Source organism: Neolamprologus brichardi, chromosome 8 (genome assembly GCF_056152115.1).
Source record: "Neolamprologus brichardi isolate AB-2024 chromosome 8, ASM5615211v1, whole genome shotgun sequence".
Taxonomy (NCBI): Eukaryota; Metazoa; Chordata; class Actinopteri; order Cichliformes; family Cichlidae; genus Neolamprologus; species Neolamprologus brichardi.
The window spans coordinates 3,501,893-3,522,094 of record NC_142111.1 but is presented as its reverse complement, the minus strand read 5'-3'; the positions used below and the strand labels follow the sequence as shown (position 1 = coordinate 3,522,094).

Here is a 20,202-nt window from a genome sequence, read left to right as displayed (position 1 = left end):
CAGCTGAAAATTGCTTTATTTTTACAATCATGACATAAATATGGCAAACATAATTCCACATTGTTGTTGCTGTTTCCTCAAATGTGCATGTGTCTGATAATCAGTATATTCCATAGGTGTGCTCTTTCCCGTCTCTGTATCTGTCCAGGTAGCGTAGGGGCTGCCGGTGAGGGTATTTGACCTGTGGGGGGTGGTACACTGGAGGCCTGATGAATTCAAACACGGGCTCCCTCATGTCTGCAGGAGAAGATGCAGGAAAGCAGACCGTTAAACTCACATTACCAGCTGCCACACAAATCCTGGCCCAATTTAGAGGAACACGTTAGAGGTGGGAAACAAGTTCCAGCATGTATTGTGTTGTCTTTTTGCCCCACCGTGACTCACTTAGGGTGTTGTGAAAGGTATCTGTCACAGATTGATCCCACTGGCATTGGAAGAAGGCCAGACCCACAGGAGTCATGTTGTCCTGGTACTTTCTGTAGAAATCCACCGTCTTAAACGTGCGCTGCACCAGTGAATGGCTGTGTGGAGAGACGAGACATGCTCAGTGTGTTTTTAGGTATCACACAGTTTAACAGTTATGTGCCCACTCAATGCATGTTTTAATCCAGGAGGTGTTTAGAGTATTTGTGCTAAATCGAGCTAAAGTCAACATGTCAAGACAATTGATTTTATTTATTTATTAAGGTTTGTGGTATACTAGGAGCATCAGCCACTTGTCTGAAGCATATTTAATATGGCAGAGGTTTTTTTTCCAGCATTTGTGGTCTGCAATAACACGTCATAATTCAGGTCCTATATAGTGATTGTGCAATGCTAGTATTTAACAGAGAGATCTGTATCTCTATCCATCCATCCACAACTTTCTTCATGGTGGTTGCCCCCCAGAAACACAAGTTTTGCTTTTAAATTTCCGTCCTCTGCTAAGTGTCTGAGATGACCATGTTATCTATATGGTATCTCAACACTTAATAACATTTTAGAGCCAAGAGTAGAAACCTGAAGCCTGAGAGTTTGGCTCACATGGGTTACTCGCACATAAAATGACCTCTAAATTTGAATTGTGTTTAATAATAATAATGGATTGGATTTATATAGCGCTTTTCAAGGCACCCAAAGCGCTTTACAATGCCACTATTCATTCACTCTCGCGTTCACACACTGGTGGAGGCAGCTACGGTTGTAGCCACAGCTGCCCTGGGGCAGACTGACAGAAGCGAGGCTGCCATATCGCGCCATCGGCCCCTCTGGCCAACACCAGTAGGCGGTAGGTGAAGTGTCTTGCCCAAGGACACAACGACCAGGACAGAGAACCCGGGGATCGAACCAGCAACCTTCTGGTTACAGATGCGCTTCCCAACCTCCTGTGCCACGGTCGCCCCATTTCGCCTTTGTCAGTGCGCCCCAGGGCAGCTGTGGCTACAATGTAGCTGCCATCGCCAGTGTGTGAATGTGTGTGTGAATGGGTGAATGACTGAATGTAGTGTGAAGCGCTTTGGGGTCCTTAGGGACTAGAAAAGCGCTATACAAATGCAGGCCATTTACCATTAGTATATCCATCACTACAACAGCACATATATGCCAGGTTTGGGTGGTTCGGGGGGCAGTTGCTAATGCTACACTGAGATTAGTGTTCCTACCTACTGAGCACTACACATTTCCTAGTCACAGGTATCTTGCTGTAACTTGCTGTTGGGATGGACTTTGTTATTGTTGTAACTCCATCCAAAAAGAATACATCATCCACCACTCACCATGGCGAGGGCCTGATGTCTTCCTGGAAGTTGATGGGCCCGTTCTGCTTGAAGAGCACGTAAATATAGCGATGGAAGCCTGTTCCTCTGGCAGGGAAGGGTGGCAGGTAGTGACACAGCTCCTCACCAGCCTGGACTGCTGCGCCCGGTATGTTCCCCCTGCAGAGACATGGGTCATTCGAGGAATCCATGAATAACTCGAAACCAGGTTTATTTAGCTTAGATTTAAACTTGAAGTGAGAAATCAATGACAGTAAGCCAACCAGCATAAAGTGAATGGACTGTAATTTTTTTTTAGTGCTCATCCAGATGATCTGACCAATCAAAACATCTTACACTTCAAGTTAAGAGCAGAGAACAAAGCTCTGTTTTATTCCATTTCCTTTTTAGGGTTCGCCTTGCTGGGCAAACAAATGCCCTATTTATTAGTTTGTCACCAGCTCCACCTTACGAGCCTCAGTCTTAGCATCGCCTGTGTGTGACCTTTGGCACAGATTTTTTTTTTTTTAAATCTCTGAAAGTCTACCGCAGCGATGGAACACAATTCTTTCAAAAGTCACTCCATCGTTTGGTGTTTGGTTTATGTTGGTAGAAAGCTGTTTCAAAATCTCTCACAGGTGTCACACCTTATTATTGAGTGGTCCTCACCCATATGGAAAAGATATATATAAATCTTATAAAGTTTGTATCTGTCTTGTGTGAAACTTGTATGAAATGCATACAGGAGTGAAAACAGATATAAGATCCCTTGAAAAATTATATAATGAAACTTGAAACTGTGTTTTGGATACTTACAAAAACAATATACGAAAGTAATGAGAAAGTGGCCACTTTCCTGAGTAAATCATGTAAGTTTTTACTATTTCTTTTTTCTTCACTCAAGTAAACACAGAAAGGTTTATTTGCAGGATAAAACTGATTACGCAGAACAAACACGTAGCAATTTGTCCTCAAGCAGACCAATACATGTGGAAAATACTAGTGTAAGAGGATGAAAACCCTGCTCCCACAGCAGAACACAGCCACCAGATTCTCTTGCTGAAGAGGTTGTGCAGCAGTTGTATCCTCAGTTGGCCACAAGATGTCTCTTTTTCCACAGAAACTGTACTTACTACACTGATCAGAATCATTTAATAATCAATAAGGAAATTATGTACTTGGATTATAAACTAGTTTTGACATCTAAATCTTACTCCTGTGAGACAAAGCTCTGTAAATGCAGCACCGTGAAGCTCACACAGTCAAATGAAGGAACTATAAGCATATGTTTTGTGAAACTGGATGCTCAGATTTAGTGGGAAACCTTATACTTTGGAAAATTAGATCAGTAAATTGATCTTGTTGACTTAGGAATTATCTGATTGCACTTTTGAACCTCAGCATAAACACAACATGGTCAGCATATAGTTGAGACTACTCACACAAGCCAGTGGATGTATTCTGCCTCGTTATCTTGAAGATGCTCATCTGACGGGGGAAAAAAAAAATGTACTTAATTTGGACAGTCTGCAAAAGTAAAGAATCCATCAGTTACTTGTGTGGATTCACTTTTAAACGTATTAAAAGACAGCCAGTCATTCTTAGGACTGTCCACTGATCATTTTGTGTGTACCTGGACAGGTAAGCAGGAGGGTCCACAGGGAGCCCTCCTCTGCATTGAAGCTGATCTGTGGTGCCGTCGCTGCCTGGAGAACCACAAAGAACAGAAAGAACATGATGCAAGAAGATTTATAAAAGGTGTGGGGGGAGACAGAATCAAAATCTCTTAACGTACCTCAGTGGGTGTCAGTTGATTCCCATAGTGCACATGAGTGCCGTTATCCTGGCTGTAGCAGACCTTGAGTGTAACCTGAGGTAGAAAATAAGCCATGGGGAAGAGATCTCTGAAGACCCCATAGTGGTCCGCAAGTCTTTTAACATGAAACGGCCCGGTTGTCTTCTCCCAAGTTTCCTGCACTTGATCCAGAGGGATCTTAACTGGTGGACAACAAGGAACCTGTTACCACAGGGTACCAAAACAGAGCGACGGGAGAATTCGTTAGAAACTGATGTAAGCTTACACGTGCGCAGACGAGACGCCCTCTCCAGCTCGACGTTCTTCTTGTTCTCCTTCATCACCTGCCTCCTCTTCCTTACTTCTTTGGTCCTGCAGGATTGATAGTAGGGCAGTCCGATGTCCACTCGCTCTGCGCCTTCAAACACAACAGAATTCCTTTGTGCTATCTGGAGTTTTTACCATTAAAAAATGACATTTACAAGACATCACGTTGCCCCGATGTTCACTCCATCATCTCACCGTGCTCAGGGTCAGCGTTTTCCCCGTAGCTCCTGTAAGTCTTCCACCATACGTCCTTGTTCCTCGCCTCCGCCGCTTGCCTGAAGTAACGATTGTAGCTGCGATACTTCTCTACCGACGCCAGGTTTTTAACATCAATCTCTTCATTTGGCATCGGGCCCAAAGGAGGAACCCGTTTGCAGAGGAATGCTGGAAACATCCCAAACAGTTAGACACATCGCTTTTGAAAATGCTACATCTTTAAATGGTAAAGTGATAGTGTACGATAGTGATCGTAGATGGTGATTCATATTTACTTTTCCAGCTGCTGCGCTGTTCTATTTCACCAAATTTGTATTCATTCTGCACCAAAGTATGTTTCTGTGCCTTTTGATTGTCAAAGCTACTGATTTCCCAAATCTGAGTGGGGAGGTGGAAGAATCCATTACATTTTGATACAGAGCGGGATGACTTTGCCTACATCTGTGAAGTACACAGATGTAGGCATTGCACGGTCCTCTGCAATGACCTTTGCAGAGAACCGTGCATCCTCAGTGCCTTTCTACTTTGCAAGCAAGGCTACGTAAAAACTATGGGCCAAATATGAGGAAATGTGGTGGAGAGAAAGAACAAGAGCATGCATTCAAATCCCCTTCTTTAAAATTGAAAACAATGCCTTTAGGGTCTTGGCAGAGGATCAGACAAATGTCATGAAAAGTGAAGATCAAGTTAATTAACTGGGTGAAGAGCAGTGTAGTGCCTGTGGGGGAGTCAGACTTCGGAGGAAGATCACCCCTCATTTCTTTTTGTGTTATTTATCAGCTTGTGGCTGGTTTTAAAGCATGACTGAAAACTGCAAAACAAATGGAAATGTGCAGAGGACATTTTGCACTCCGAGTCAACTGTCAGTGAGTGATGAGTTCACTGTCTCGTACTTTACCTGTTTATTCTAAGGCAGATATCTTTGCACCTTTATAACTATGGCTGTGAGTATTTACGGATAACTATATTAGTCATTGAATAATTACACAGCATACACTTTGCAGTTCAAAATTAAGAAGAAAAAAAACAGTAGCAGCTAATTTCCAGAAAATAATGTAACTGATGTATGAGCCGTTTAGCATTAAATGTGTTGACACTCTTACAACACCTCAGTTGTTTAACACCAACTTTTCCTGATAAATGTTTAGCTTGACCAAATTTATTCGTCACATTTGTTTATGAGATTTCTACCATGTCTGTAAGGGGACAGCGTGCATCAGGGCTCTGCTGCAACTAATATAACCCACCGAAATATTTTCTATATTCAAGACGTTCAGGAAGTATTTTAAAAATTGTCAAATACAGATGGACTCCATACCTGTTGTGACAAATGTCCTCGCATTATTGACCCCTAAATCTGTCCCGGTCCGTAAAGCAGCAGCACATACTGTGCGCAGCGCCATCTTGGAATGACTTTCCCCGCCCCTACTTTTTTTCTTTTTTTTTCAAATAGAATACGGTGGCCGAGAGGGAAAAAAGAAAAGAAGACACTTAAAACTGAATTATGCAGTCATATACATTATAACATTAAAATGTAATACATTAAATAATTGTAAGGATTTTTGAGGCGAATGTTTCAGTAAATATCTATTCTTCATTAATTAAACCAAAATAAAGCAAACGATTGACATAAATTAAGTAGTATTGTCCTCGCAACTTCACAGCGGAACAGTGTTACAGTTTGTCTCATAGCATACAAAATACATGGGTCTTTTTTTTAATTTCATTGGTTTCTCGAAAGCACGTGAAGACATCCGTTTTTGCGTCATACGTCATCCGGAACGCTTCATCTAGCGATATTCATACAGCGTTCTGCATGAATCTATCTGTTTACGTGGTAAGAATTATTTTTTTTGGTACAGTATCTTGCTGGTGAGTGTGTAATGGTGCTCTGTTTTAGGATATCTTTTGACCATTTTAATATGTTGACGAATATTCGTTTGTAACAGTCCGCGCTAACGTTGAATGACTTGAAAGCATGCTAACGCTGGCTAACATTAGCTTTTCCGTTCACTTGTGTGGTAGCTGACATTAGAATCTGGGACTGCTGCTTTCCTGCTCGCCTGTTATTTTTCTCTATAAATGTTAAGCCAGTTCATAAAGAATATTTTCCTGCCCAAAAATAAAATTATTTTCTTTAAAAAAACGAAATGAAGTTGTTTGTCTCGAAAGGTGTCATATTATGGTTAACCTCAGCCTTTTTTGTTTCCCTCTACAGAGATGTCTGCCATGTTTTCAGAGATGGAGTCTCAGGATGCAAACCTAAACTGTTCCATTTGCCTGGAGTTCTTCCGGTATCCTGTAACCATCCCCTGCGGTCACACCTTCTGTAAAAACTGCATCAGCAAGCACTGGGACATTAAGAGCCAGTCTGACATTGGCCCTCAGTGCCCCATCTGCAATGAGGAGTTCAAAATTAGACCTGTCTTGAGGCGTAATGTGTCCTTGTCGGTCCTGGCAGAGACTGCAAACAGCGCTGGCCCCTCATGTAGGGATGCTCTGGTGAGAGGAGGTGAAGGGGCCAAAGCCATGCTGCTGTGCGAGCGCCATAAAAAGCCTTTGGTTTATTACTGCAGGCAGGACAAAAGGTCTGTGTGCAGCGAATGTGAAAAGTCAGAGTGCGTGAACCACGAAAGGGTCATATTGGAAGAAGAAAGGGAAACTCAAGAGGTATACAAACACAAAGCCTCTGCAGATTTTTAACTGGGAGTGGATTATAGATGATGATTATCACATATTTGTATGACTGTGAAAGAATAAATTATTTTTTTCTTGACTTGATATGTTTTCATTACAGCTGCTGCTGGAAAGGAAGAATACAGATGTGGGGAAACTGCTTGAAGAGACGCAGAAAAGTATAAATGACTTGGCTGAGAATATCAATCAAGCTAAGGTAAACTCTCACTTTAAGCCTTTGTAAATGCTTCGCAAAAGGAGGCTTTTAAGTATAAAAGAAATCGAAAGCGTGTGCCCAAATGAACCCAAGCAACTATTTTACAGAGCATATTTTAAATTCACAGGTAACTCTTGAGCAGACGTCAGCCTGGGTGAACGCCAAGTTTTCTAACCTGATGAAAATCCTGTCCGAGAAGCAGGAGGCAACAGCGCTTTTTATCGAGCTGCAAAAGCAGGGAGCCCTCACGGAGGCAGAGGCGCGGCTAACCGAACTCAGCGAGCACTCCCGCCTGCTCAGAGAGCGCCAAGACCAAATTGCGGCATTACATGACCTCCCTGATACTGATCTCATCAGGGTTTGTATCCCTTGCCCTTTACACATTTGGGAAGGGGAGGGTCTGGTTTTTTATTTTGGTTCATTTTATAGTCCCAGTAGTTTACAAAGGTAAGTATGTGCAGGTTGCTGTTTCATGCAACATGCACAAGTGGATGCGTAGAGCTTTGAGCAAGCTTCCTACTGCTGGATGGCTGCACAAGCTTTTTTTTAAATAACGAAATGTGGGCTTAGTTAAACAACACGAGACTGGTATCTGCTCAATCACAGAAAACCTCAGGGTTTCGCTTCTTTCCTCTACAAAGTTTATCAGTTGCGGCCCAGGCCTTGTCACGCCTTTCCTATGAGCCACGTAAAAAGAAGATTGAGTGTCACAAGTAGCGCAGAGAGAATAAAGCAACTAAAATGAAAGATGTCTGTTGGCAATAATAGATTTATTCAAATGAGTATCCATACAGACGATGGCTGAGCTATGGACTATAAATAAAAGCTGGAATTGCCTCCCAGAGTACAGCAAATGCGAGAGTTTCTTTTAGCCCTCATTCTTTCTAAAGGCCAGCAGGTGGCGGCTTCACTGGCTGCAAAGAGACATCTTGGAAAATTAATGTTTACTTTATTTGTTATCTCATTAAGAACTTCCCACATAAGTTTATTTTGTCAGATTTTAGTTCCAGGCCAGTGAATGCACCATGATACTTATTTTGTACCTTATAGTCTCCCCTTTGCGCTCGATCTGTCTGGTTTGAAAGGCACTGAGAAAATATTTCAACTCTCCGCTTCACAGCAATGCTTTCCTGACCAGTGGGAAACATCACAATGGCGTCTTTTACATATCGACAGTGTGTGGGCCAGACAAGTAGAGGCATTATTTGAGCCAGCTAGGGCAATAATTACACCGTTTAACAGAAACGATGCCTGAAACCTGTTAACCACAAATTCTAGGAGCACACTGTAGAGGATCCAGACATATGTCATAATGTAATGAATGGCAGGTGATTTTGAATTGTCATTAGAATTGAGTTTTTATTTCATTTAACAATTGCAGACGCAGCTTAAACTCACTGTTTCAGTTATAAAGGTCAAACCAAAGTGATTAATCAGACATTGAAACTTTTGCCTGTTCGTTAAAGCACTGCCTGAAACTTGCTTCTTCACAGGAATCATCGCACGTAGAAGTCCCGCGCTTCAAGGACATTTCCACAGATGTGACTTCGACCCTGCAGGATCGATTAAACGGCGTCACCGACATCCTCTCCCGAGTGTATAAACTGGTGTCTGAGGACCTGGAGAAAGCTGTGACCACCGCTGTGGGTCATGACAGAGAAGGTGACCTGTCACTAGGAAAGATGAAGCATATTAGCTCGATCCGCCTTCAGACGGTCCTCGTGTGTTCTCATGCATTGTCTTTGGTTTCCAGGTTCTCCTCAGGACAAGAGGCCAGTACTCGCTGTGGTTCCCAGCCCTGCTGCTCCGTGCCACCCTGTTGGGAAGGAGGGCCTCAGTGCTTGTGAGTTCTAAGAGACAATTTATAACTAAGGACCTCTAAGACTTTTCTAGATCACTGTTCCAGCTTTAATCTGCCTGATTCATTTTCTTCCTTCTTACAGACCGATGCTCTCTGACTTTTGACCCACGGACAGCCAATGGGCATCTAGTTCTTTCCCAGGAGAACCGCAGGGCTGAGCACTTGACATCAGGGCCACGCGCTGTCCCCGCTCATGAAGCCCGCTTTGATCACACCTGGCAGGTGCTGTGCTTTCAGGGATTCAAACACGGACAGCACTACTGGGAACTGGAGGTGTCCAAGCCTTGGGCCTACCTCGGGGTAAGGATATCATAATGCTGTGTAGGCTGTGGCTTTGTGACACATCGCTTTGTAGAGGGTCGCTAACGGGAACATCCTAGGCCCTGCCGAATAAATCGTTGATATGTATGTTGAGGTCATCAGAACTAATGATTCCATGCAGATTGTAGCTGCATGTATTCAGTCCACAACAGGTGGAAATCAGCATGTAACAAGCTCAGGAACCTAACTTGTGACCCACACATGTTACATGAACCTGCTCAATAATAGATCCACTCTGATGTGTCTGATCAGTCGAGAACGTTTCAACAGATTTTCCTTATGTGTTATACGGGGATTCATTGTTCCCAGAGAAATGACCACAGGATGCTAATGTTTCACTTGTTCTGCGCATCTTCCTCCCCAGGTAACCTACGAGAGCATCCCCAGGAAGGAAAAGGGCAAGAGATGCATGGTGGGAATGAATGAACTGTCCTGGAGCCTGCAACTGGACGAGCACCAGCTCAGCGCCTGGCACAACGGCCGGCGGGAGACCATCCCCGGCAACTCCCATCACAGCCGCATCGGCATGCTGCTGGACTACGAGGCGGGTACGCTTACCTACTACGGAGACGGGCAGACAAGGCTGCACGCCTTCCACTGTGCCTTCACCCAGGAGCTGTTTCCCGCCTGCTGGATAGGAGAGGGGGTCAGCATCACCCTCTGCTCTTCATGAGCGGACTTGTAGAAGAGGGGAATAAGTGGAATTCTAGGAATACTATGAATCATGGCCACAATCTGACTTGACATAAAGAACCCCCTCCCCCCCCGCCTCCAAACAATCTAGGAGCTTCTTTTAAATTCACTTTTCTCTTCTGGGACGACTGCCTTCCTACATTATTTTTAGTAGAAGAACTGACTGACTGGGATTTTCTTTCCTCTAACATGTTTGCCATTTGGTTTTGCATTGTCATTTACCACAATGTTGCTAAGGAAACAGTTTATATGCATACGTAAGGGGCTTTTAAAACAAGTTGCAGTTTTAGTTCACACTAATTCATTTTTTTTTAACATGTGATAAATAATGTTCATGTGTCCTGTTTCAGGTAGGAAAAAAACAGTTACATTTCAGTGGGTCACACTTTTGAACTTTCATTACCTAAAGCTTAGAAACAAGTGACTCCTCATGAGACACTGAACTCTGCATACATGCTGGATTATGTCTTTAATTAGGTGAAAAGATACTTACTGAGGTGGAGGTGAATGCATCAGTAATACTGTGTTGTGTTTCTGTGCCAGCACAGGAGGACAACTCGAACACACTCGGTCTTACACATGTCAGATTTGAGTATTCTTGATTCTGCCCTAAAGAAATGCACTTCAGGCTACATGAGAAGATGGATGAAACTCCAGTATTTGAAGTTTCCTATAGGTTGGTGAGGACCTTTGAAAAACATGAATTGACTCTAAGGGAAATTTATATGATTCTTTTTAGCAAAGGTGAAATTTGATATTGTCCTGACTTTATTTTTAAAGTTCAATTGAAGCATTATATTAGTAGATTCACCTATTGTATCAATTTGAATATCTTCAGTGACTTCACTCAGGAGTTATTTCATTCATAATATTTTCAGGAAACTTGACTCTGACCTTGAGGTCGGGGTTACCAAGACACAAACCGACAGAAAAGCATAATGGGTCCACTTTTGTAGCTTTATGTTAATCACACAGTGAATTGTATCAGATGGAAACTGATGAATATCCGCCTGTGCCACAGCATGTCCACATACAAATGAAAACAGCAAATGTAAAGGGGATGCTTGGGGGAAAAAAATTTCAAGGCTCAGATGTTTTGGGTAAATATTGTACTCATACATGTCTAAACTTCATTGTTTTCTGATAATATTCACATGTATGCTGAGCTCATTCTACAGAAGTATGTGAGCTACTGTAGGTGAAAGAAAAATATTGCAGGCTGTAGCACGACTACTGAGAACACAACTGAAAATCGAAGGCTGCGTTATCACGTTGCGATCTGATCATGAATGCACAAACAAATGGTGCCGACTGCTGACAGCGCTGAGCTGGAATCTGATGTATTGTGCTGGTGCGTGCATTTTTTGGGGCAGATGATTTTTAGATTATGAGGGTTTACAAATCTTAGCTTAGCTGAGAACTTTTAGCACATTTAAAGTGGGTTACTGCTGTGGATTTGCACAAGTTTCCTGAAAATAAGGAACAGCTGAGGAAAAGCACATTTGGCTGTTTTGGTCTAATGATTGGGGGAAAACTTTCTGTCACTCTTCCTGCTGACTGTTGCGTATGTTTGTCAGAACTGCTAATGCACTATACTGTGGACTATTAAAACTTGTGATAGCAATACTCTGCTGAAATAAAGACGGACACTCTGAATTCTTTATTAAAATCCAGTCCAATGCATACATGCATCAGTTGAGCTCATGCCTTGTTTTCTTACTCGAGTTGTTAATTATTCAATAAATTAGTTTGAATTAAATACAGAGCTTTATTTTTATTTTACACACAGCCATGACGGAGCATACAGGAACCCGATGCATAGCATTCTAGAAGTGCAAAGAATCAGCCGCAGATGTGCCACAGATACAGTATATAGATTAGAGACCGCAGAGGAAGGAAGAATAGAAGATGAGATACTCAGATTGGACCTCAAACTGAAGAGTAATAATCACGACCACAGAAACAGAAGAGTTCACTGATGGTTCTGTTTGTGTATACGATGTTAAAAATGCAGTGAAGATGAAAGCAGGCTGATGGTGAGTCTGACCGTGCGTCTTCTCTAACGTCTGGAAGCGTAATAAAATAGGAAGTGACATCATTGGGTGACTGCTTTGCTCTTGCAACATTATAAAGATAATCCCTCCTGGCAGTCGGTCCCTCCAAAAGCCCAGCCGTCCTCTCCCCTGCTCTAATCCAGGATCAGGGATTGGCTGCTGTGGCTCAACGCCGCTCTAATCTTTGTGGTCCGCTCGTCGGCCAAAACACGCCAAAGCAGGTAGGGCCACCCTGCGACCCGCTCGTTAAAAAAGCTAGTTCTTCTTTAGGTTAGTGTTCTTGATAAAATAATGTTATTTTTAAGTCTACATATTAAAAGCCTGTACACACAAATAATAGAAAAATAAAAGACTGCGTTCATTTCGCCTCTGGACAGGTTAGCAAAGTATTTACTATCATTTATCTGAGTCTAGTTTTATAGACAGTCACAGGACATCATAAGCACAGCTGAAGTTAAGGTTGCTGCACGATTCTGGGGAGGCTTCCAAGGCAAGAAATACTAAAATAGCTCATCAGGTTACAAGGTTTTAATCAAAAAACCCTCAAAACCACTCCAAACACTTTGGCCTGAACAATTTGTTCTTCCTCAGAGATTGCTACCAACACTTCTTCTTTGCTACTTTACATCACGTAAAGGCGCATTTGAAGAGAATGAAGCTGATTACAATATATGAGTCGTTACAAGGAATGCAGGCTGAGGCGGGAAAGCAATTGGATGACTTTAAGGTTAGATCAAAATGGAGATGAGCTGGAAGGAGATTAGGATGAAAAAAATTGATAATCTTGGGGGGAAAAAAGAACATACTGGCCCTCCTACTGTCCGGTTAATGTAAGAGAAATAATGAGATCCAGCAGGATGGAAGATAGAGGACAAAGAGGAATGAGGGAGACATTAAGCAGGTCTATTGGTTCTTCTTGTCTTCTGGAGGAGAGTAGGGAGGAGGCTTGTCCTGGAAAGAGAGGAGAGTTTTGTTTTGAGCATGTGAAAGATGGTGCTATGTAAACAGAAGAGTAGGAACACACAGTGCTCTTGGATTACTGGCATTCACAGACTGAAGCTGTGGCAAACAACTGGCTTTTAAAACCCATAAAACGTGGTTTTATCAGTGACTTCCACTTGCTGTAACACCTTAACCAGGTTATCCACTGATGTGGTTTCTGCATAGCTGCTAGCATCAGTGACTGTCTCACAGCAAAGTAGAGAGAAATAAATAAACACTGGCTGACCTCCTGCAAAATGATGCAGGTAGGGATGTTTCTGATGTTAATGGCTGATGGCCAATGCCTGTGCTGATTATTTTGCTTTTATTATGGTTTTGTTGTCATTCATTGCTCTGTTTTTGTGTCAGGGGATAGCACAAAATGTTACCTATGGAAAATATCTGACCGGATTTCTTTCCCACTGAAAAAAAATGATGTGATAATATATTGGTTATTCATCGCTAAATGTCATTTTAAGGCTGATATCTGTCAACTACATTGCTACATTTCAGTGTTGTACATTAACTGTAGCGCTGAAACACATTTCTCCAAAGTGGTGAAGACGGCTGCACGAAGGGCATCTCCTCTCTGGAGCTGCTGTCCAGACAGTAGATTGCCCTTCTTGTTGCACGTTGAAGCTCTACTTGGAACCTTGTTAAGATCCAACCATGCAAAATATGATTTTTCAAGTGGTCTTAAACTTTGATCAGGACTGTAGCACCACACAGTTGGTGGAGATCTGCTGTCTGCGCATTAATGATATGAATCTCACATTCCACCACATCCCAAAACAAGGAATTTTCACCCACAGAACTGCTCACTGGATATTTTCTCTTTTTTGCTTCTTTCTCTGTAAACCTTAGAAATGGTTGTAAAGGAAAAATCACAAATTTCCAACACCAAAATAAAATAAAATGACTTTTTTCTACACTGGTAAATTAATCTGACTTGATGCCGCAGCTTAAATTTAGCAATACGTTTAAAAATCATGCAAATACACTGCGCTAAAATACTCTCCTCTGTATGCAAAAAGGCCCTCACTTTTCAAATTACACACCAAATGAGTTTATTTTGGATCTGCAGTCACTGTTAGTATAGCAATACTAGCAATGACTACAAACAAACAGATGACAAATGGAAAGGAAACACAGCTCAATTCAAAGAGACATGGAAATTCAAACACTGTCTCACAGCCACTGAAAGAAAATCTTTGACAAGATTTACATTCTCATTTAAAAAAAAAACTTGTAAAGCAGAAACATGAAGGGCAGCTCACCTGCGGCATGTACACATGTGTAGGGGGCAGTGTGGCACAGCTGGCACTCGCTGCTGCTTCAGCGGCTTTGGCCTCTGCTGGGAAAGTGAGTGAGACAAAGGAGGGGGTCATTAATTAAACATGGGTCTTACTAATAACCCCTGGGACATATGAGATGAGAGGTGCTAAACGCGCTGCAGGTACGACGGCCGGTGCATTGAGAGAGAAAAACGACAGTTTAAAATCTCCATGACTTACAGATAGCATTTTTCCAGCGCAAATTGTTTTAAATATTTTGGAGATCTGACATTAGCTTATCTTTAACCTTAAATTCCTTAGTACAACATCTCTGTGATGCTGAATTAAGCTCATGTGATATCAGTGCAGTGTATTCATTGTTAGAAAGCAGGCAACATGTTGCCCTTCCTACTGCTTTATGTATCCAGGCCCAAACAACACAAAGTACTTCCAATAATGTACTGTATGCATCGCTTCTATCTTGAGAAAAAAAACACTATCCACACTTTCCAAACAAATTACTTTTCTTAGTTTTCAATTTAAAATTTACCTGTAATCATTCAATAAAGGAGGGTATTTTTAAAAACAATCAAGGTCCGCAATCTATATACCACTAAAAAAATATACTAAAGACAAAAATGATTTTTTTACAGCAGATATTTCTCTTGGTGTGGCAGGAAAAAGCAAAAATATAATGAGACATTTCATTAACATTATACTGGGTCTTGGTAAAGCTCTCCTTTTGTGCATGTTCTGTACTCACATCTTGATGCATGCTCAATCATCCAGGTAAGTAAATCTCCAAAAGTTGATTCTGTTCATCTGGACGTTGCGTTTTTCAGTGGGAGAAATGTTTTTCAGTGGGAGAAATGTTTCTCCCACTGAAAAACATTTCTCCCACTGAAAAACGCAACGTCCAGATGAACAGAATCAACTTTTGGAGATTCTGTACTCACATATAATGTTTGTACATTTATGAAATGACAAAGGTATTCTATTCTTTTCTAACAAGACCAGATCTGTTCCAACATGATATGTAAATGTTAAAGTATAAAACAGAGTGATGAACGCGTGCAGAAACTCAACATCCCTTTTTTTCCTAATAGCATGATGTTTTTATTTAGGCTGTAGCTGAAGTCAGAGCTTCTCTAACAGAGATTTTCACCTGCTGCCGAGGAGGGGAGGTCTGGATCATGTGGTGGCTGCTGACCCAGAGGAGCAGAATAAGGAGGTGGAGGTATGTATGCTGCAGAGGCATCAAATGCTGGAGGAGTGGCGTAGAATCCATCTGGAGTCCAAGAACAGAGAGTTGCAGTTTAGTTTTCACTTTCACAAGATGTGGATCTAAGCTGACGACAATTCTGAAAAGTACCTGGAGGAGGAGGGTTAGGGTAGGAGTAGCCGGGTGGAGGCCCTGCTGGGTACATTCCATTAGCAGGCGGAGGTGGGTAAGCGTAGGCCCCATTAGCCATGTAGGGGCATCCACCAAAGCCAGCAGTTACAGGCTGACCTCTGGATGCTGAAAATGTGAGGCAGTAAATCAATTAATAAGTCCATGAAATATCAGGAACTGTACTATTTCATGTGTTCTGCTGGAACAGATAATGTATAAAGCACAAAATAACTTGCTTTGCCCCAGTACGCAGAAGCTGTTCAAAGTCAGAGAGAGTCAATATGACTTAAGGGGAACAGATTTCTTAAAAAAAAAAAAAACAAGATAAGGACAAATATAAAGCAGAGATGTGTTTCTGTTAGAGGAGTTAACCTGTGGAATAGTTATGACAGTGATTTAAAAAGGTGTAGTTCATTTTCCTTGTTTAAAAACATGCTTAAAAATAGAGTATTAGAAAAATATATATATCAAGAATGAAAAGAGCAAAAAAACAAACAAATAAACAAACTCTTGATTCTTTTGCTTTGATGTAGTTACTTATCTAAGGTGGAAAGTTTTTTGTTTGTTTGTTTGTTTGTTTGCTTGTTTGTTTTGTTTTTGCTTTGTTTTATTCTTTGCTTCGAGCCCTGTGTACAGGAGCTGCATGCAAAAAGATCTTTTGTTAAAAGGATTGGCATAATAAGCAAATGCTTCAGCCAATACCTTTTGATTAGCCTTGTCTCATGCTTTCTTGCATTGTGGTAATCTTTATTCTGTCTTCACTGAGATATTTGAATGCTAATCAATAAAATCAAATCCAAAAAAAAAACAAAACATACCCTGAGCTGCAACCTGCAACATGTACTGGCCAAACTCTATGGCTCCTCCAGCAGCAAAGATGAGCTTGAAAGTAGCACTGCCCTCCCAACCGCCTCCAAGAGAAATTCAAGAGAGGGCTTAGAGACACAAGATGCTGCATGTTCTATTACAGCATAACGAGGAAAAGGTACACCTACCTCCAGGCTCTGCATTGACTGTGCCCTTGATGTAATTGGCTCCCAGGACAGGCTGTTTGATCTCACAGCCCTTCATCAGGTAGAAAGGCATCATAAAAGACTGCAGTGTATCCCGCCCTTTAGCCAGGAAGATCACCTGGGATTAAAAGAAGAAACAGCATCATATTAGCTCAGGGGTGGGCAATCTCAGTCCACGAGGGCCGGTATCCCTGCAGGTTTTAGATCTCACCTTGGGTCAACACATCCGAATCACATGATTAGTTCATTACCAGGCCTCTGGAGAACTACAGGACATGTTGAGGAGCTAATTTAGCCATTTAAATTAGCTGTGTTGGTTCGAGGACACATCTAAAACCTGCAGGGACACCGGCAATCGTGGACTGAGATTGCCCACCCCCGTATTAGCTACTCCCAAACTAACCTTAAAGGATAGTAATTAGAATGATAGAGTTCTGCTCTTCTGCTCTGCTAGTACTTGATGTGAATTGTGGCACCATTATGCCAGCACAAGGCTTCGGCTAAACAAAGAGGAAACCTTGGTGGTGTTGTCACTCACCCTGTATGGAGTCAGGTAGATGCTGCCCTTCTTGCTCTTTCTGAAGGCTTCGGGCAGCCTTTCCGCGTCACAAAAAACAAGCTCCATATTGTCATGGTTCATCAGCACACTAGATCCAAAAACAGAAAGGAGACACTGGAACCAGCTGATTGTAGGAACCAGAATTCTTTCCAACATTTTTTGTGTGCATCAAAAAGAAAATCTGCAATGTTTGTATAAGCATTTGACCTACTTTCATCTTAAAAGCTTAAAATGAGATCATTGGGTTATTGTGCAACCGTCCACTGCCTTTAGTACAAAGTACTATAGGCAGAGGATTAACATGCCATCTAGTGACAGAGCTTACTACAGGTTCCGGGTTAGCTCTAATGGGTTTATCATTACACTGCAGCAAGTTCTAGAAGAATCTGGCCATTATTTTGACTCATGCTAATAAACAAAACAAATACTTTAGCACAGAGGCCAGGCCAGAGCGCAGACTGAAGGCTGTAGGCTATGTAGCTATTGCACTGCAATATATGCTCAGCTATTCCTGCAATGAGGCGAAATAACGTTTTATCCTCGATACATTAGACTTATTACAACATTTAAAAAAACCACTAAACATTTATGTAATCCTAGTCTGCGGTGATGATATAACAGGCTGAAGGGCCATATTTCGGCTAACAGTCCGGGACCCGGTTCTGCAAGATGCGACGCGAATATTAGATTAGAAAAATGACGTTAAAATAATTAATATAGCCTTGCTAGTCGTGAAGCATTCAGAGGTTTATTTTGCATCGATTAGGAGCAACTCTTCAATTCGCACTATATCATATAAAAGGATCTTTGTAAAAAGAAAAAAAATGATACTGTAGTCAAAAATGAAAGCAAAATGATTATTTCACGGTGTTCGACAAAAGCTTTTACACATATGTTTGTTTAAAAAAAATAAGCTACCAAATGCTAAAAGTTAGAAATTCAGTGCAGCGTTTACTGTGTGGCAGGTGTGTCTGTGTGTATTAACCGAATAATAATGTTGTATTTGCAGTGCTACTGATATGTAAACTATCTCCATGACATGTCAGAGCCACATTATTTTTGAATGAGTCTGGTGTGACGCTCGTCCCAAAGAGCTGGTATAACTTATCCGTCGCTGGTTAACTGTAACGGTTAGCTAACAGCTGCTAACTGACGTTACCTTTCACTGTTGTTGATGATGACACCACCGGACTCCGAGTGATTCTGATTCAGAGTCATGTCGACGGCCCTCCAGATTGTCTGGAAAAGATTAGATACTGTTTTATTCAGTCAGAAAAACGTATCCAAAGGCCTCTCTGGATCCTCGGTGACTTCCCTCCGCGCGGATAACGGTTGTTGTGATACAGAGCCAGCTGAGGTTGCCGCACCTGCCCTTCCGCCATACGTGTGAAACGCCCACCGCGTGACGTCACGCCCCTTTAAAAAGTCAGTTTGCCCTAAGCCTTTCAAAACATTCAGTCTGATATTAAATATTTCTTTAATAAATTTACGATCAAATGTCTATGACTGAATGACGTTTAAATGACCGACACGAGCTGATATAACAGGAGAAATTTCTACAAGGTTCTACCAATTGCAATATAGCTTCTAATAATAGTAATAATGCTAGAAAATCATCATATACGTAAGACTTTTAATGTGCCCAACTACGCCTCTACAGTTAGATGTAAATAATAATAATAATATTAATTAATTAAAAAAGAATGAAAGATTTCTTTTTATAATGAGTCTGGCTGATGTACCAGTTAGCCTAAATAGAAATGTATTCTTACTTAATTACTATTATTACCTTCAAGGCAGGGCCAGCCTTACCTGTTTAAGGGACAGATAATTTATTTCAAGTGAGTCACAGGCATTGACAAACAGAAGTAAGTCCAAAATTCTATTTGTAGTACAAATATGGCCAGATGATTTATATATCAAGTATTGAAATGCCTCTTACGTTATGTAACAGAATGAGTCAGGAGAAGGTGTGTGGTCAGGTTAGTCAGAAGCACCCACATCCTTGTAAAAGATGCAACAAGTGGCAAATCCATGGTGTGTGTTGGCTAACAATAGTTGACATCTATGTCTGACCCTCTAAATTCCATGCACAAAGCTATTATATGAGCCAGAAAAACAAGGAACAGATAATAGATTATGCAAAGTTGATAAATGAAACAGATGGGTCAAATGTCACTTTTCACTCCAATGTGCTAATACACAGGAGGTGATGTAATTACCCTTACTGTCAAAGTTTACTGCTATCACATGAAGCTCTAGGATGCCATCATGGAACATGTCATACCTGGATTGGAGGATATATCACTTCAGTGCTACCATAGAGGTAAACTCTCAATGCCTACACAAGCAGCTGTGTGGAAACACCTGGCTGATGATTGAAATTGAATCTAACATGATTGTATAAGAATTCTGAATAATTATAAGAACTCCATCACCTCAACATCAACATAAATAATTTTTTAATTCAAATAATTTTCAACTAAAATTCCCAAATATTCATTAGCCATGTTTTTTAATATGCTGCACACATGCTAATAGATTTGTATATTGCTTGTATATTATTAGTCTAATAAAATCAAAAGTCCTTAAGAATTTTATTTGATTGAACATTTTATAAACCAAAGATTTTGAGATTTCATTGAAAAAAGTCATCAGATGCACTGCAAAACTTGATATAGTGTCACCTTAACCGGTGTGTAGAATGCAAAATTTAGCTAGTTAGCTATAAGCTAAACTAGCTTTTTTTAATCTAGCTAATTTAAAAACGATGTAGCCAGCTGAAAATAGAGTATATGTAATATAGTGAAAGCAATTACTGAAACAGTTTAATAAAGGGTACCTTAAAGTAAAGACTGAGATATGGTTTTGTATAGAATGTGATGTCTTTGTGATTGATGGTGTTAGAAATAAGGTTTCTTTTTAACATTAGTTGCAATTGTATGCTCATAATAGAGTTGATACACTCTTCATTAGAAGTATACAAGCTTTACTAATCCCAAGCTGTGAAGGGTTAATGAAGAGGCATGGAAGGAGTTGAGTGTTGAAAGTAAATTGCTTCACCTTTACACAACAGTTTCAGACAGGAC

General features: G+C 41.2%; 3 protein-coding genes across 4 annotated transcripts; 1 reads left to right on the top strand and 2 right to left on the bottom strand.

Moving 5' to 3' along the window:
• mrpl38 (mitochondrial ribosomal protein L38) lies at positions 1–5,485 on the bottom strand. The gene is made up of 9 exons (XM_006796966.3): positions 5,390–5,485; positions 4,051–4,239; positions 3,815–3,946; positions 3,529–3,731; positions 3,367–3,439; positions 3,176–3,221; positions 1,755–1,913; positions 385–521; positions 1–237 (listed from the first exon to the last, which is right to left on the bottom strand). The coding sequence occupies exons 1-9, from the start codon at positions 5,472–5,474 to the stop codon at positions 101–103; spliced, it is 1,161 nt and encodes a 386-aa protein (XP_006797029.2). The 5' UTR covers positions 5,475–5,485; the 3' UTR covers positions 1–100.
• Positions 5,486–5,822: 337 nt separating this feature from the next.
• On the top strand, positions 5,823–10,525 carry trim65 (tripartite motif containing 65). The gene is made up of 8 exons (XM_006796965.3): positions 5,823–5,908; positions 6,290–6,741; positions 6,869–6,964; positions 7,092–7,322; positions 8,458–8,626; positions 8,718–8,807; positions 8,908–9,125; positions 9,511–10,525. Exons 2-8 carry the CDS (start codon positions 6,292–6,294, stop codon positions 9,817–9,819), a joined length of 1,563 nt encoding a protein of 520 aa, XP_006797028.2. The 5' UTR covers positions 5,823–5,908; positions 6,290–6,291; the 3' UTR covers positions 9,820–10,525.
• Positions 10,526–11,484: 959 nt separating this feature from the next.
• Positions 11,485–18,516, bottom strand: wbp2 (WW domain binding protein 2). 2 transcript variants are annotated; one of them, XM_006796964.3, is made up of 8 exons: positions 18,273–18,516; positions 17,093–17,201; positions 16,537–16,672; positions 16,360–16,452; positions 15,521–15,667; positions 15,314–15,436; positions 14,152–14,228; positions 11,485–12,844 (listed from the first exon to the last, which is right to left on the bottom strand). In XM_006796964.3, exons 1-8 carry the CDS (start codon positions 18,329–18,331, stop codon positions 12,797–12,799), a joined length of 792 nt encoding a protein of 263 aa, XP_006797027.1. In that variant the 5' UTR covers positions 18,332–18,516; the 3' UTR covers positions 11,485–12,796. The 2 variants fall into 2 exon arrangements, with proteins under 2 accessions (XP_006797027.1, XP_035766313.1); XM_035910420.2 differs by having other exon boundaries at positions 14,152–14,225.
• Positions 18,517–20,202: the final 1,686 nt, after the last annotated feature.

Bases quoted from the DNA above. Each gene is read 5' to 3' on its own strand.
- mrpl38 (XM_006796966.3), bottom strand. From the start codon at position 5,474: ATGGCGCTGCGCACAGTATGTGCTGCTGCTTTACGGACCGGGACAGAT. The intron at 1,914-3,175 runs GTGAGTAGTCTC...ATGTCTCTGCAG, and splicing joins GAATACATCCACTGGCTTGT to GGGGAACATACCGGGCGCAG. The intron at 522-1,754 runs GTGAGTGGTGGA...CTCTCCACACAG, and splicing joins GACATCAGGCCCTCGCCATG to CCATTCACTGGTGCAGCGCA.
- trim65 (XM_006796965.3), top strand. From the start codon at position 6,292: ATGTCTGCCATGTTTTCAGAGATGGAGTCTCAGGATGCAAACCTAAAC. The intron at 6,965-7,091 runs GTAAACTCTCAC...TTAAATTCACAG, and splicing joins AGAATATCAATCAAGCTAAG to GTAACTCTTGAGCAGACGTC. The intron at 7,323-8,457 runs GTTTGTATCCCT...GCTTCTTCACAG, and splicing joins CTGATACTGATCTCATCAGG to GAATCATCGCACGTAGAAGT.
- wbp2 (XM_006796964.3), bottom strand. From the start codon at position 18,331: ATGACTCTGAATCAGAATCACTCGGAGTCCGGTGGTGTCATCATCAAC. The intron at 14,229-15,313 runs GTGAAAATCTCT...TCACTTTCCCAG, and splicing joins CCTCCCCTCCTCGGCAGCAG to CAGAGGCCAAAGCCGCTGAA. The intron at 12,845-14,151 runs GTGAGCTGCCCT...CTCTCTTTCCAG, and splicing joins CACATGTGTACATGCCGCAG to GACAAGCCTCCTCCCTACTC.